At 40.2% G+C, this 16,541-nt stretch overlaps 1 protein-coding gene across 1 annotated transcript in view; it reads left to right on the forward strand.

Moving 5' to 3' along the window:
* Positions 1–16,541, forward strand: part of LOC124263705 (sestrin-1-like) — a 47,401-nt gene that overhangs the window by 12,969 nt on the left and 17,891 nt on the right. The window contains exon 2 of the mRNA XM_046698369.1: positions 3,238–3,309. Coding sequence (XP_046554325.1) covers positions 3,238–3,309 — 72 coding nt within the window. The remainder of the gene's footprint in view (positions 1–3,237; positions 3,310–16,541) is intronic.

Consider the following 16,541-nt stretch of genomic DNA (forward strand, 5'->3'; position numbering starts at 1 on the left):
CAGACCAGACTTGCTGTTTGTTGTTGATAACAGATTATTGTGTAAAACATCATGGTCAGTAGTTGGGCAAAACATTAAAATGTCATTGCAGACTTCAATTTTTCAAAATGTCTGAATTGTTGATATGTGTTAAGCAGGGCTGTTATAATTAATTCACATATTTGGTGAATCGAACCATATCCTTTAATGAATTCAGTTTGTTATTTGCAATCGCTAGAATCAAATACCCATGATTTTTTTCTAGAGAAGTATTTAACTTGAATCTTGGTGTTACTTATCAAAGCAAGATAAAAGTCCTATATTTGCTGTTATAGGCCTGTTATAGGCACTGAACTAAATTATGTCAAGATAACACATTAAGACCAGAGATGAGGTGAGGTGAAATTGGGTTTTACATCGTGCTTGAGAATATTTCGTTCAAATGACGACGTGCATGTGTGTGTATGTGTATGTGAGGCTGCTTGTACTAGCCCAGACTGAAGCTGGTTTTATAGTGCTAGCCCAATGAGATACCATGCCACAGTGAAGCATGAATACCCCACTCAGACACATTATACTGACTCCGAGCCGACCAGTCCTTGTTGTACCCATTAATGCCGAGCGCCAGGCAGGGTCCAACAAGTACCATATTTTAACGTCTTTTGGTATGACGCGGTCGGGGATCGTAAGACCAGAGAATAACCAGTCCCAGTTATCTCCTGAAACAGACTACCTTGAGTGGAAAAAATAATAACTGGCAAAAAGATCATTGAAAATCACCAGGTGATCATTAGAAATTGCACAGTAATCCATATTTTCTTGTGTATACTACAGATAATAACAGGAAATAGCATGGGGTATATAATTGCTGTGTAAGTGTTACAAAAAAGTTTGAACCAAGTCACTATTGTTTAATTTCTGAAAATACAAGTAACTGGTGTGTGTTCAAAAAATGACCATTTGAATTATGTGATATATATTTCTGTTTTTGCCTTAGGAGAAGGAAAATAAATAATGCTTTTCAGATATTTTGTTTGAATTTGAACATAAATACAAACTGTTTTCCAGATCTGACATGATCAACTCTGTGCTAGTGACCTTGCTTCAAGTCATTTCACCTTGCTCTGTGTTGAGACAAGTTTCGTGTGTTAAATGGAACCAGCCTGTGGCTAAATATAACGCTGATGCAACCATGCTTCTCTTCTTCCTGCTGTCTCAGCTGTTTCAGTATACTGGTATATGTAGGTGTTTGTCATGCTTCAATGACTACTGTAAATATTCATGAAATAAACAGACATATGTTTGCAATATTTTGCTCCTCCTATACGACACTGTGTGATATTAGAAAGATTTTTGTCAGTATATTTTCTCAGAAAGATGTTTTTATAAACATATTCATATGAACATGTTAATTGAAATGATAATTAAATGTATATTTAGATATAAGTATGAAGGTTTTATGGACTGTATGAATAAATTCAATCTCATATTGATCCTTATGTCCTATTTTAGATTAATGTCTTATCACCATGATAGAAAGAAAATACTTTCTGATAGAGTGGTTTCCTATTACAATGAGAAAATAGTTTGATCTTCCATTATCAGGGGTGGAAATAACTTTAAAATTGCTAGTGTACTCCGGTACAGTGGCACATGTAAAATCACTTACCCTGATAGCCTCTTGCCTCGTTAATTATAATCATCATCTTTGGGGTAATCTGTGTATAGGAAAAACAATTGGCTGTAAAAAAGAACCAAAATAGAATATTTCCACCCTGAAATGACTGAGTTTGATTCAGGAGGTGATGGGATAGAACCGAAGTGGTTAAAGCATAAATGACTCAGCAGGCCAAAGAGCCAGGTTTGATTTCCCACATGGGGGCAATGTGTGAATCCCTTTTCTGATGTCCCCCGCCAAGATATTGCTGGATTATTTTGCTACAATGCCATAAAACTGTACTCACTCCAAAGTGACATGACGGATTATTAAGATTGAATTGAAGTTTGAACTATTTGGCACAACAGATTAACAGTGAAAGAATTGGGTGTTCTTTAACCTAATTTGAGTGGTATATATGTATTATAGAAGCAGTCTGAATGTAGATTATCAGTGAATCCTTGTGAGTTTGTGTACACAGATACATGCTCAGATTTCTATAATACACCATCTTAGTCACTTGACAGATTGATTTTGTGTTGTCCAAGCACACTCTGTATACGTATGTGTACTGACCGATAGGCTTCTAGTGTATATGTATGGCGTATTGACTTGATACTTTCAAGTGATGTTCATCTGGTGCATTGTGGGAACTAAATAACCCGAGATGGATGATGAGATGCCAGTCTCCTGAGGCGCCCTCGCTATCACTAAATAATAACACATATTGGTATTCAGTAATTAATATTTACCTTGAGCATCGTGTTTTCCCATGATGGCCTCTGTAACTATAATACGAATGAGGGGCTATTTGCCAATCAGTGATGGTTCATCGCTTCATTGCTACAGATTACAGATGAGAGGATAAGGACCGAGTGACGATCCATTTAATTATCGACGGACCTGACCAGTAGTTATTGAGGTGGATACTGACTTGTTCCATTTCAACTGGACGTGTGACTGGCTTGAGGCTGTTTACTGCAGTAAATAACATTGGATCTTCTATTTATCTTGTTGATAATGATCAAGTCCACAGTTAATTAAGAGTTCTGTGTGAAGAAAAAGCTTCTCTTGATCTTACTGAGCAGTTTTGTTTTCATCATACCAGGCAGTCTTGTTTTGATCATATTGAGCAGTCTGTTTTGATCATATTAGGCAGTCATGTTTTGATCATACCGGGCAGTCTTGTTTTGATCATATTAGGCAGTCATGTTTTGGTCATACAGGGCAGTCTTGTTTTGATCATATTAGGCAGTCATGTTTTGGTCATACCGGGCAGTCTTGTTTTGATCATATTAGGCTGTCATGTTTTGATCATACTGAGCACAGGACATATTTCCACCAATTTGAGTTTATTGCTTGCGTTTTTGATAACTTCAGATATTTCACAAATGAAGAAAAGATAGATGTTTGTGCAGCATCAGGCAACCGCAGAGAATGATGTTTTGCAGTGTCAAGACTCAAACAACAAGAAAACACTTATTTTTTATGCCTTTCACTTTTAAACCATGTGCTTCTGCTAGCCCAAGAAACAATGCTAATGTTGAATACAAACAACTGTTGAATTTCATAACATGTAATTTGTGTTTTGTGTATTTCAGAAGCGAGGTCGAGGTCTTAATGTGCCCCGTCGACTGGAGAAGGGGGCCAGTCACTTCATCTCGGAAAAAGAGGTACTTTTATGTAACATGCTTTACACACAAGTTTGTTGTCAATACAAATTTGAGTTAATACAAATCCATATAAAAGTCACGTGATCATTATCTTAGTGTTCTGCAGCACCTTCCCAAGGCAAGAGTATCCCTGCCCTTTTAAGCTGACCTTTCTTGGCATGTTGGTAGACCACCCTTTGCGGAGCAAGAGTTGCTCCCCTTGTGATGAAAACACATGATCAAATCAGACCACTGTTTTTAATTTCAAATGGCTTCACAAAAATGATGCTTGCCATGGAGTGAGTGAGTATAGTTTTACGCTGCTTTTAGCAATATTCCAGCATTATCACAGTGGGGGACACCAGAAATGGGCTTCGCACAGTACCCATGGATCGAACCCAGACCTTTGACGTGATGAGCGAATGCTTTAACCACTAGGCTACCTGACCACCCCTAGACTGCCATGGAAGATGATTTGATCAGTTATATAACAAAAGATTTGGGATTACAAAAAAATGAAAGCTTACAGAAAAGGTTTTTATAAGTGTTAAATTCCCCTTATATAGTAGTGGAGGCTCATGGACTACACAGCATCAAGTGACACTGTACATGGTGGAACGGTGGAGGATGTCAGAAAATAGTCTCATGTTTCAGTTACTGCAATAAACGCTTAGTCATTCAATTAAACATTCAGTGATGTTTGTCCCCATACATAAAAGACACAATTAAAGCACTTGGGCGATTTGATTGCAGACTTCAAAACTGTTTTTCTTTCACTTAACAACCAGCTGGTGGTGTGTCCCAGCTCTCCATTGTTAGATATAAGACGCAACTCAATTGTAATGGATTTGGTGTTAGAATTGGTTACACAGTAACCTGACTGAAAGTGGCAGCTAATGGATTGAGTGTACATGGTCCATGTCGTATTACCCAACAGAATAGCTCCATCCGACATTGCTGCCTGCACCCCCCTCTTCCCGGTCCCACCTGTTCCTACATGGGTATATATATAGAGAGAGAGAGAAAGACACATACAAACACTTCTTTGGATAGACACACTCGCACACACACTTGAAATCACACACACATTAAAATATAGATACATTGCTGTCATGGTCTGTATATACACACAGAGACACTTAGACACGTATATGTAGACACACACAGACACACACACACACTCAGAGAGAGCGAGAGACAGAGACACATGCACAGATAGACAGACACAGAGAGAGAGACACACACACACACACAGAGAAAGAGAGACACACATACTCCAAGAGAGAGTGAGAGAGACAGAGGCACACGCACAGACACAGAGAGAGACACACACACACAGACACACACACACTCTCACAGAGAGAGAGACACAGAGGCACATGCACAGACAGACAGACACACAGAGAAAGAGAGACACATACTCCAAGAGAGTGAGAGAAAGAGAGAGAGAGACAGGCACACGCACAGACAGACTAAGAGAGAGAGAGACACACACACCGAGAGACAGAGAAAGAGAGAGAGACACACACACACATACTCCAAGAGAGAGTGAGAGAAAGAAAGACACACACAGTCTCAGAGAGAGAGAAAGAGAGAGACACACACACACATTCTCAGAGAGATAGAAAGAGAGAGTCAGTCTTAAGAGAGGCTGAATTTCAGCTCTGTTTAAATAACTAATTACTTCAATACATCCACACAAAACAGTAACACACCTTTAATAAAAATGTGGCTCTGATTCCTGACAGGGTGAAGAGTCAACTCGCTAACCTCATACAAAACTACAATGTATAACCACGTGAGACAGCATTACAGCGTTAGGGAAAGCTAACCATGACACGCCTCACGGCTCCCCTCGTGTCCCGCATCAGTCATCTGTTGCTATCACAAAGGAAGGATTGCCAGATCTTTCATCCCCATACCTTGGGAAGTAGACCTGTAATTTAGTGGAGCTTTGCGGTAACACAAGCTTTAAGAGCAGTGAGCAAAGCTGTTTTGTGAAGACATGAAAAAGTTCATGAAAAACAGTTAGCTTGGATGACTAGTAATAGTAGTATGTGGAAAAGCAAATTGTAGTTGATCTCCATTTGTTGTATCAAGAGCTTCTGTGTTTGTAGATAGAGCACTGCTTGCTCTTCATGCTTGAATGGCCTTGAGACGTGGATGTAGAAGTATTAGAAATCATTGTATTTTAATATGTTGACAAGTTCATGGTAATGTATCGAGGGATAAAGTTTTCACTGTACAGTCCGTTTGGCTCAAAAGCGGACCGATGAATTGCAATCTAACTCGAAAATTAATAAACATAAAATACTCAATGAAACGCTGATCATAATCAAAACATCATACCCACTCTGTGAGGTTTTTGCAGAATTTTTGTCCTTAAAATAATAAAGCGTTCGAGAATGGATGGAGACGGCACAGCACAGGTTAATGAATAAATAACTTTGTCTGTGAACGTGCTTCTCGAACACCTGGCTGTCCCTTTCTCTGCACTCCTCCCTCGTAACAAACAGTGAACTGTGTCAATATTTTAATGATAGTTTGTTAAACAACTTTTGTATTTTTAGGACAAAAATTCTGCAAAAACCTCACAGAGTGGGTATGATGTTTTGATTATGATCAGCGTTTCATTGAGTATGTTATGTTTATTAGTTTTCGAGTTAGATTGCAATTCATCGGTCCGCTTTTTGAGCCAAACGGACTATAGTGGATAGTGAATCTGCCTGCAGAGTGGAAGATTGATGGTTATAATCCATGGCTGTGCCATACCAAAAGACATTAGAAGGTGGTGCTTGTTGTTACCAGGCCTGGTGGTGTGGGATAAAACATAGACTGCGAGGATCAGAGTCAGTGTACAGTATCTGTGTGCTGTATCTTTGTGGTCCTGTCACTTGGTGGGGCGGCGGGGTAGCCTAATGATTAAAGCGTTGGCTCGTCACGCCGAAGACCCGGGTTCAAATCCCCACATGGGTACAATGTGTGAAGCCCATTTCTGGTGTCCCCCGCCGTGATGTTGCTGGAATATTGCTAAAGCGGCGTAAAACCAAACTCAGTCAGTCAGTCTGTCACTTGGTGAGTGAATGAGTATCATTTTACACCACTTGTTGACAGCTAATGTTGACATCCAGGGAAGTACTGTAATCGTAGTTATTTTTCGCGTGGGATTATTTTTTGCGTGGGATTAATATTTCGCTCTTTTAGCGCAAAATGATTGTGCATCAATAATCATACCAAGCGAAATATTCATGGTCAAGTCATGACAAATACTCAAGTAGGAACAACATGCAATTTGTTTATTCTCTCAGATAACAACATCAAAACAATATACAAAGGAATAGAGGCATACACTAGTATACTAGTAATAGCGATCACAATCAGCAAATGTTTGTTATCAGTTTGTCAATTAATTGATAGCAGATTACTCGTAATCACAAAATGAACGAAGCTCACTTACATCAGTCACAAATCACAATGTTGACACAAGTATAATCCCACCTCTCTCTGATTTTTTTAGTAAACACGATTCAATTATGGCGACTAGCTTTGATCATTGCATGTCTATAGGTTGTGAAAACTTTGTGATTGACACCATCACTCAGGCGTTTGAAATGCGCGAAAAAACTACTGCGTTAATAGGTCTTTTGTGAACTTTCTGCGAAAATTGCACCCCGTGAAAATATAGACCATTAAAGTAGTTTGTCAAGAGCGCTCGTTAACAGTTTAACATGTCAAGAATTTTCATGTTTACTCAGTTCATTGTTTCCGCCCCCTCTAAATTTCACAAATGTGGAGGAAAACTTAAATTATGAGGCCAGTTTATTTTCACTCATGTTTTTTGTTTGTGAACATATTTAACTAAAAGGGCACATAATCATGTCACAGGCCCTAAAATATGTGGTATAAAAAATTTAATGTATGCGTGTGGAAATTTTTACTTCCGCTTCCAGCTTCCAGAACTGTATGCATATATATCCTGCTCAGCTTTTTCTAAGGATATTGTGGAATCTGAATGTGTGTGACTTGCTGCTTGGAGATGGTGTCATGCAAATACTGTCCCAGCAAATACTGTCCCAGCAACTACTGATAAGGATATTGTGCAATCTGAATGTTTGTGGTTTGCTGCTTGGGGTGAGTTTGTCTTTGTGCCGCATAGCAATATTCCAGCAATATCACGGCAGGGGACACTAGATATGAGCTTCATGCATTGTGCCCATGTGGGGAACCGAACTCGGTTCTTCAGCGTGTTGAACGGACACTTTAACGTTAAGGCTACCCCACTGCCCCCTCTGTCGCTTGGTATCTCAGTGGAGTAAGCTAGTGATGTTCTGATGATCGAAAAAAATCAAAAATCGATCGAAAGAAGGATAAAAAATTATTATCGATTGTAAAAAACATATTTTCAATTAATCGGAATTTTGTTGTTTTTGTATAACGCCCTTGAATGAAGTAAACTAGCCATCAAATTTGACGAATATTCACGAACAAACATGCGCTCAACAGCGTAAAGCTATGCACATTATAAAATTTTAACCACTTTTATTGTTTAATTACAATTTCAGTGTCTTTCTTGCATGTGTGCATTCCATTGCATGACAGCATTAGTTATAAAAAAAACATTTATTAGAAAAAAAAACTGGTGATTACTGGTGAATAAAATTGGTGATTACATTAAAAATGTATATATTTCGATTATAATTGGTTTCGATTCCCAACACTTAGGTAGCGCTGTTATACCAAAATCCAAACTAAAGCACAGAGCAACACACGTTCTACAAGTTAATCCCATTTCACAGCTCACTTTGTAAGCAGGTTAGGTTGCATTGCACAACTGGTATAAGAACTTGAAACAACGTGTGTTCACTCATGCGTTGAGCTACCTATTAAGAAAAAATATGTTTGCATTGTTACATTCTCTGGCTATGAGACTGAAGTAGGAGGTGCCTAATTAGCCTCAAACAAGTCAAAAAGTGTTGTTTAGAATAGCATATTTTGCAGACATTATCGTTTGGCAGTGTTTAGAAGTAGGGAACTAGAACTTGTCATAATCCTTCTTTGAGTGGCATATTAGAATTGGTAAGTATAGGGAGTACAATATATGAATGTATGGGTAACAGCTTCTGATAGTTTGTGAGTGCAACGTTTCGGTTCACATTCTTGTACCTGCCAGACAACAGTTAAAGGATCTGTACCGAAACATAGCACTCAAGGAAAACATGAAAACATAGAAGTTCTTATCCATAAATTTGTCAGTATTGTCATATTCCTATTGCTGGAAAATATGACAGAAAGTGTTACTGGCAGGAATTTATGCAGTCACATGCAAGGATTTAAATCAAGCAGGGATCTTGGGCGTTACTAGCAGGGATATGGGGCATCACTAGCAGGGATATAGGGTGTCACTAGCAGGGATATCATAAGGGTGTCACTAGCAGGGATATAGGGTGTCACTAGCAGGGATATAGGGTGTCACTAGCAGGGATATGGGGTGTCACTAGCTGGGATATGGGGTGTCACTAGCAGGGATCTAGGATCTCACTAGAAGGGATATGGGGTGTCACCAGCAGGGATCTAGGGTGTCACTAGCAGGGATAAGGGGTGTCACTAGCAGGGATACGGGGTGTCACTAGCAGGGATCTAGGGTGTCACTAGCAGGGATCTAGGATCTCACTAGAAGGGATATGGGGTGTCACCAGCAGGGATCTAGGGTGTCACTAGAAGGGATATAGGGTGTCACTAACAGGGATATATGGTGTCACTAGCAGGGATAAGGAGTGTCACTAGCAGGGATCATGGGCATCACTAGCAGGGATATAGGGTGTCACTAGCAGGGATCTAGGATGTCACTAGCAGGGATATGGGGTGTCACTAGCAGAGATTTGGGGTGTCACTAGCAGGGATCTAGGGTGTCACTGGAAGGTATCTAGGGTATCACTAGCAGGAATCTAGGGTGTCACTAGAGGGGATCTAGGATGTCACTAGCAGGGATCTAGGGTGTCACTTGCAGGGATCTGGGGTGTCACTATCAGGGATCTAGGATGTCACTAGCAGGGATCTGGGGTGTCATTAGCTGGGATCTAGGGTGTCACTAGTTGGGATATAGGGTGTCACTAGCAGGGATGTAGGGTGTCACTAGCAGGGATCTAGAATGTCACTAGCAGGGATATGGGGTGTCACTAGCTGGGATCTAGGGTGTCACTAGTAGGGATATAGGGTGTCACTAGCAGGGATCTGGGGTGTCATTAGCTGAGATCTAGGGTGTCACTAGCTGGGATATGGGGTGTCATTAGCTGAGATCTAGGGTGTCACTAGTAGGGATATAGGGTGTCACTAGCAGGGATCTAGGGTGTCACTAGCAGGGATCTAGGATGTCACTAGCAGGGATATGGGGTGTCATTAGCTGAGATCTAGGGTGTCACTAGCAGGAATCTAGGGTGTCACTAGCAGGGATATAGGGTGTCACTAGCAGAGATCTAGGATGTCACCAGCAGGGATATGGGGTGTCACTAGCAGAGATCTGGGGTGTCACTAGCAGGGATCTAGGGTGTCACTGGAAGGTATCTAGGGTGTCACAAGCAGGAATCTACGGTGTCACTAGAGGGGATCTAGGATGTCACTAGCAGGGATATGGGGTGTCACTAGCTGAGATCTAGGGTGTCACTAGCTGGGATATGGGGTGTCATTAGCTGAGATTTAGGGTGTCACTAGTAGGGATCTAGGGTGTCACTAGCAGGGATCTAGGATGTCACTAGCAGGGATATAGGGTGTCACTAGCAGAGATATAGGATGTCACCAGTGTCACTAGCAGAGATATAGGATGTCACCAGCAGGATGTCACCAGCAGGGATCTAGGATGTCACTAGCAGGGATATGGGGTGTCATTAGCTGAGATCTAGGATGTCACTAGCAGGGATCTAGGGTGTCACTAGCAGGGATCTAGGGTGTCACTAGCAGGGATATAGGGTGTCACTAGCAGAGATCTAGGATGTCACTAGCAGGGATATGGGTCGTCATTAGCTGAGATCTAGGATGTTACTAGCAGGGATCTAGGGTGTCACTAGTAGGGATATAGGGTGTCACTAGCAGGGATCTAGGGTGTCAGTAGCAGGCATATAGGGTGTCACTATCAGGGATCTAGGATGTCACTAGCAGGGATATGGTGTGTCATTAGCTGAGATCTACGGTGTCACTAGCAGGAATCTACGGTATCACTAGCAGAGATCTTGTGTGTTAACTGTAAGGATATTCACAAGCAGGGACCTCGGACGTCAGAGTCATTAGGAGGGATTATCTCCTTAACAAGATACTGTTATTTCAGGTTTTGGTTGTTGTTTAATTAGTTTTTCTTTCTTTTTTATTCCAGACATATATTTACATTGTATTCCTTGCAGTAATATGATACGAAGCCTTCTGGACCTTTCTCTTTTAGGTCTTGTTATCAGTCAAATACAAGTCACCTCTGCAAAGCCATAACATTGCTTTTTACTGTAACAACACTGCTTGGTCAAAAAAATTTCTAGTTTGGGAATTGTTACTGACATTGGCTGCTGACCTGGGGATGAATGATAGCCTCAGAGTAGGTTTACTGAAATCTCTGCCCTAAAATAGAAGGCAGGAATAAAAGTGTGACTGACTGACTGAGTTTGGTATTACGCCACTTTTAGCAATATTCCAGCAATATCACGGCGGGGGACACCAGAAATGGGCTTCACACATTGTACCCATGTGGGATAAAAGTGTGAACAATGCTGGGGTTGTATATGTGTATTGCAATATATTGCTATTCTGGTACCCATATCCTGATACTCATGCTTGGAAACGGTGTAAGCACCTATACCGAAATCTCGCTATTGTACAATAAAGAAGTTGATCATCCATAAACACTTGCCATTCGTATTGCGATATATTGTGAGCTCCAGTGAGTGACATTGATTGTACAAGCAGAGCCTATTTTCTCCATACTAAAGCCCTAAAAATAAATGTTAAGGTTGTGATAACTTAAATCTCGAATTTAGATTTGATTTTAAGGGATTGTATTTTCATTTTTATGATATTTCTTGTGTGTAAAGTGTGCTGTTTTGTCTATTAATTACAATGGAAAACTTCAGTTTGAATGAAAGTCTGTGTAGATTATAATTGAAACCATAGAGATCATCACAAAACTTCATGTATTTTCATTACCCAAAATACCGGTTCTTAGAAAAAACATTCCAAATGTTTTAAAGGCGTATTGTGACATAGCGGTAACACTAATACAATACAAAACCTCCTAAAGTCTTACACTGAACTGAATATTTGGATATTCCGCCATTCTGTGAGGTAACGGTGATGATGTTGGGTTACAGGGGGCGCCAGTCGGGGTTTTCAGACCCAGGGAGCAACCGTTTGATTTTAGGGGCAGGTGGGCTAGAAATTTTGTTTGAGGTCAGTTCTTTTTGTTTAGGATCTGTTATTTTTTAGCTTTTTTTTGTCCATTACATATATATTTTTCATGCGTACATTTGACTTGTGACTGGATGAACTGTATTATATGGACACTTTTAACATAGTTTGCAAGAAAAGGTCAAATTAGACTTAGGCCATTCATATCTCATCTCTATCCTCAACCAACAGGAGAGGGTATGAGAGGAAGAAGTAATTCAAAATCAAATTTTAAAAAATGAAAAATGTTTTAACTGATTGTGTAACTTATTTCATGAGATTTCAAAATTTAGATTGTTTGATACTTGGCTTCAAATTAATTTATGATGTAACTTTGCTTCAGAAACATTTTTAAAGAATATAAAGATGAAGAAAGATCAAGTTGACCTTTGTCTTTATGAGTGTTGAGGAGTAAGAGTATTTTATATTATCACATCAGGCCATAGATTTCTACAACAGTGGGCCAAACTGAGATAAGAAAAGTTTGGGTTCTTTTCAAGTTGGAATGAATATTCAGGGTGGGCGGGAGATGAGAAACACAAAACAAATTACAGCCAGCCTTATTATGAGATACATGGTAACACTGTGGCTTGTGTGTTGGGACAGTTTATACCAGGGCCACTGGTGGTCTGGTTTGACGAGACTGACAAACTGATGTGTTGTGACTGATTGAGAAACAGACATCCTTGCCATCCTATCACATTGATTATGCAACTTCCTTCAATAGTACAACCTTGGGAAGTGCAACCTGCCTAAGATACTTTCCATGTTACAACCAACTATTGTGTAACTTCTCACGGCAACCTTCTGTGGTACCACCTGCTATAGTGAATCCTCCTTTGTACAACCTTCTGTGGTGCAAACTCCTTTGTACAAGCTTCTGTAGTGCACCCTCCTATGTATAACCTTCTGTAGTGCAATCTCCTTTGTACAACCTTCTGTAGTGCAGCCTCATTTGTACAACCTTCTGTAGTGCAACCTTATTTGTACAACCTTCTCTAGTGTAGCCTCATTTGTGCAACCTTCTGTGGTGCAATCTCCTTTGTACAACCTTCTGTAGTGCAACCTCCTTTGTACAACCTTCTGTAGTGCACCCTCCTTTGTACAACCTTCTGTAGTGCAATCTCCTTTGTACAACCTTCTGTAGTGCAACCTTATTTGTACAACCTTCTCTAGTGTAGCCTCATTTGTGCAACCTTCTGTGGTGCAATCTCCTTTGTACAACCTTCTGTAGTGCAACCTCCTTTGTACAACCTTCTGTAGTGCACCCTCCTTTGTACAACCTTCTGTAGTGCAGCCTCATTTGTACAACCTTCTGTAGTGCAATCTCCTTTGTACAACCTTCTGTAGTGCAACCTTCTTTGTACAACCTTCTGTAGTGCAGCCTCATTTGTACAACCTTCTGTAGTGCAGCCTCCTTTGTATACCCTTCTGTAGTGCAACCTCTTTTGTACAAATGTAGTGCTAATTTCTATAGTGCAACCTTACATATTGCAACCTTCTGCAGTGCAGCCTCCTCTGAACAACCTGCATTGCAACTGCCTTTGTTAGTGCAAATTTCTATATTGCAACCTCATGTGCTGGAACCTGTTCAGCCTTTTTTGTGCAACCTTCTTTGGTGCAACCTCTTCTGTAAAACCTTCTCTGATCCAACTTCCCTTATACAAACTTCTGCTGTATACGACATCAGTAGCAGTATCACAGCATTCTTCAGTGCAACTGCATTGAACTGTGAGTCAAGGACCATGTTCTGCACCGTCACCCCTTCACGCCACATCATCGCAGTCTGTCTTGCAGTAAAACACATTTACAGCCTTGTGTCTAGACAGTTGGTGGAGTGCTTCCTGCTGTACAATACACACACTTGGCAACAATTTGCAAAGGAATTTTTTTCATGCAGCAGTGATACAACCAAATACATCCTGATATACACAAGGTTGGGGTTTATTACTTAACTCTGTAGATCTTTTATTCCAGCCCCCTGGTAGGTGCTGGGTTAGGTCCCAAGCAGTTTATGCTGGTGACTTAATGTAGTGGTGGTCAGACTCGATTACGTGGCCTTGTACCCAAAAACTGAAACGGTGTATGCATTGGAAGGCTCAAGGTTTTTTTCATACTCAGAGCTTTACATTCTCAACCAAAAATGACGAGTGTTTGACAGTTGTTAGATACGGCCTTATCTGATGACCACTGTCTTATCCGATGGCCACTGTCTTATTTGATGACAACTGTCTTATAATTTGAGCTACAGTTTAATTTTACAGTTGTTTCACAAATGGAGCTATGGTCTAATCTGATAGTTACTTTATTATTTGTTCCACAGTCTAATCAACAATTGTTTCATTGTTTGATCTATGGTCTAATCTAACACTTGTTTCATTGTTTGATCTATGGTCTAATCTGACACTTGTTTTATTATTTGTTCCACAGTCTAATCAACAATTGTTTCATTGTTTGATCTATGGTCCAATCTAACACTTGTTTCATTGTTTGATCTATGGTCTAATCTGACAGTTGTTTCATAGTTTGATCTATGGTCTAATCTGACAGTTGTTTCATAGTTTGATCTATGGTCTAATCTGACAGTTGTTTCATAGTTTGATCTATGGTCTAAGCTGATACGTGTTTCATTGTTTGATCTATGGTGTAATCTGACACTTGTTTCATTGTTTTATGTATGGTCTAATTTAACAGTTGTTTCATTGTCTTATCTATGGTCTGATCTGACATTTGTTTCATTGTTTGATCTATGGTCTAATCTGCTGTTTCATTGTTTGATCTACGGTCTAATCTGACACTTGTTTCATTGTTTTATCTATGGTCTAATCTAACTGTTGTTTCATTGTTTGATCTATGGTCTAATATGACAGTTGATTCATGTTGCCTCTCATGTCGAGTATAGTTTGCTGGCTTCAGAATGCGGACTTGACTGATGTTAACTCCACTACTTGTGGCTAACAAATCTGATCACACTGCTACCAATGTCTGGGCCTCATCAATGATTTCTCTGTTGTTGACAATAACAACCTTCGTCAGTTAGTCCAATATGGACAACAATCAGCCTCACATTATTGTTATGGATGCTGTCGAAGCATGTGCCAAGAAAAAGAGATGACTACCCTTTCAGAGTGGGTTCAGTCAGTGTGTGATGTTGTCATTGGCAGTATGTACAAAAGATGAAATGAGGAAAAAGAGTGAATCCTTTAAGTCTTAAACTACTGCTTAACCTCTGGAAATATATAATTCTTACAGAACACACACACACACCCAAACACATCAGGAGCCCCAGTGAGGTGCGAGATTCAGAACCTGTAAACTGTAAACTTGCTTCATTTTGGGGGCATCTGCATAACAGAAAAGGGCTGGGTGATAATAGAGGAATGATTACATGATTCAGGGACTGTAGACAGACTAAATCTGCATCTTTAGGTATATGAATCAGAGTTTCAGCAGGGATTCATAAAGTAAAACCAGGAAATTGGGTTCCTCAAGACCTTACCTAAACCTTCAGGTATACCAATGATCTGGTTACCTATTCAAGGCCTCAGTAAAGCTTTCAAAACATTCTATGGTAGGTAAGAGACGGACATTTCCAAATGAGATGCTTCAGTGACAAGAATGAAGACCCATGCAAGTTCTTAATGTGACATGACTGTATGTTCCCAATGTTTTCTTTCAGGTGAACAATTGACAAGCCTGTTCATGTGTTTATAATGGGTGCCGTTGGTAAGGCAGGTTATGCTGAATTTCAAGAGTGAGTTTGGTTTTACGCCACTTTTAGCAATATTCCAGCACTATCACGGCAGAAATGGGCTTCACACATTGTACCCATGTGGGGAATCGAACCCAGGTCTTTGGCATGATAAGGGAATATTTTAACCACTTGGCTACCCCACAGCCCCCTGCAGTTCAAGAACATATGGTATCATCACTATTTGATGGTGATTCATGAGGGCATGTGCGTGATATGTTTGGAAATGTACAATAAACTTTGGGGGCTTTTATTAACATGGGTTCACATGGGTCCGTGGACATGAGGCTCTGGATCATTGATCAGCTCAAGATGAAGCTGTAGGTTCTCCTATTTCATGTTTTAGATTTTTTTACCTTTAAGAAAGAATCGGTGGCAGCTTTCAAGAAGCTGAATCAGTATATTGAGTGATAAGAATCAAAGGGCTTCCCATGACTGCCCCTGAGACGTACACACGTCAATTTGAACCCAAAAAAATCTTTCCCCAAAAATGGAAATTCCTGAATGTGCAACATGTTCAATCGCTGTTGCATCATGGGATGGGAGGTTAGAGAGCATGATACAGTGTTTATCAGGAGTTAACGGCTTGGTTTCTTGGCCGATATAGTTTGAACAGGACTTTGAGCAGCTGACTTGGAGCCTAATGCAATAACCTGTGCGTCTACCGCGTGTGTCTGCTGCAGCCATTACTTGGTTTAACAGCACTCGCTGCAACAACGAATCAATAGATGTGAAAAACTGAAAATACTATCAGAGGCGATCGCGATAGGGTGCAACTTGTAGCGGAGTCTGGGAATGAACTGTCATGAAGCAGTTAATTATCATTTCATTTGGATTTTGATCTTTGAGACTTTTGTTGTTCGCTTCTCTCTGTGCAAGACAGGCCATGATGATTCATGAAAAAACCCGCCTATGACTTTTGTAGCGACTTTATTTTGTTTGTAGCAGCATGAGCAAGCACTCTGTGCCTGGAGTTTGGCACAGTGTTGAAAGTTGCTGTTGGACCATGACACAATCAGGGGATTAAAGCTTTTTAAAGTACAGAATTGAGCTTAGTCAGGTGTTGGACCGTGTTACCTAG

Source organism: Haliotis rubra, unplaced genomic scaffold, assembly GCF_003918875.1.
Source record: "Haliotis rubra isolate DU_JTF1 unplaced genomic scaffold, ASM391887v1 Scf896, whole genome shotgun sequence".
Lineage (NCBI taxonomy): Eukaryota > Metazoa > Mollusca > Gastropoda > Lepetellida > Haliotidae > Haliotis > Haliotis rubra.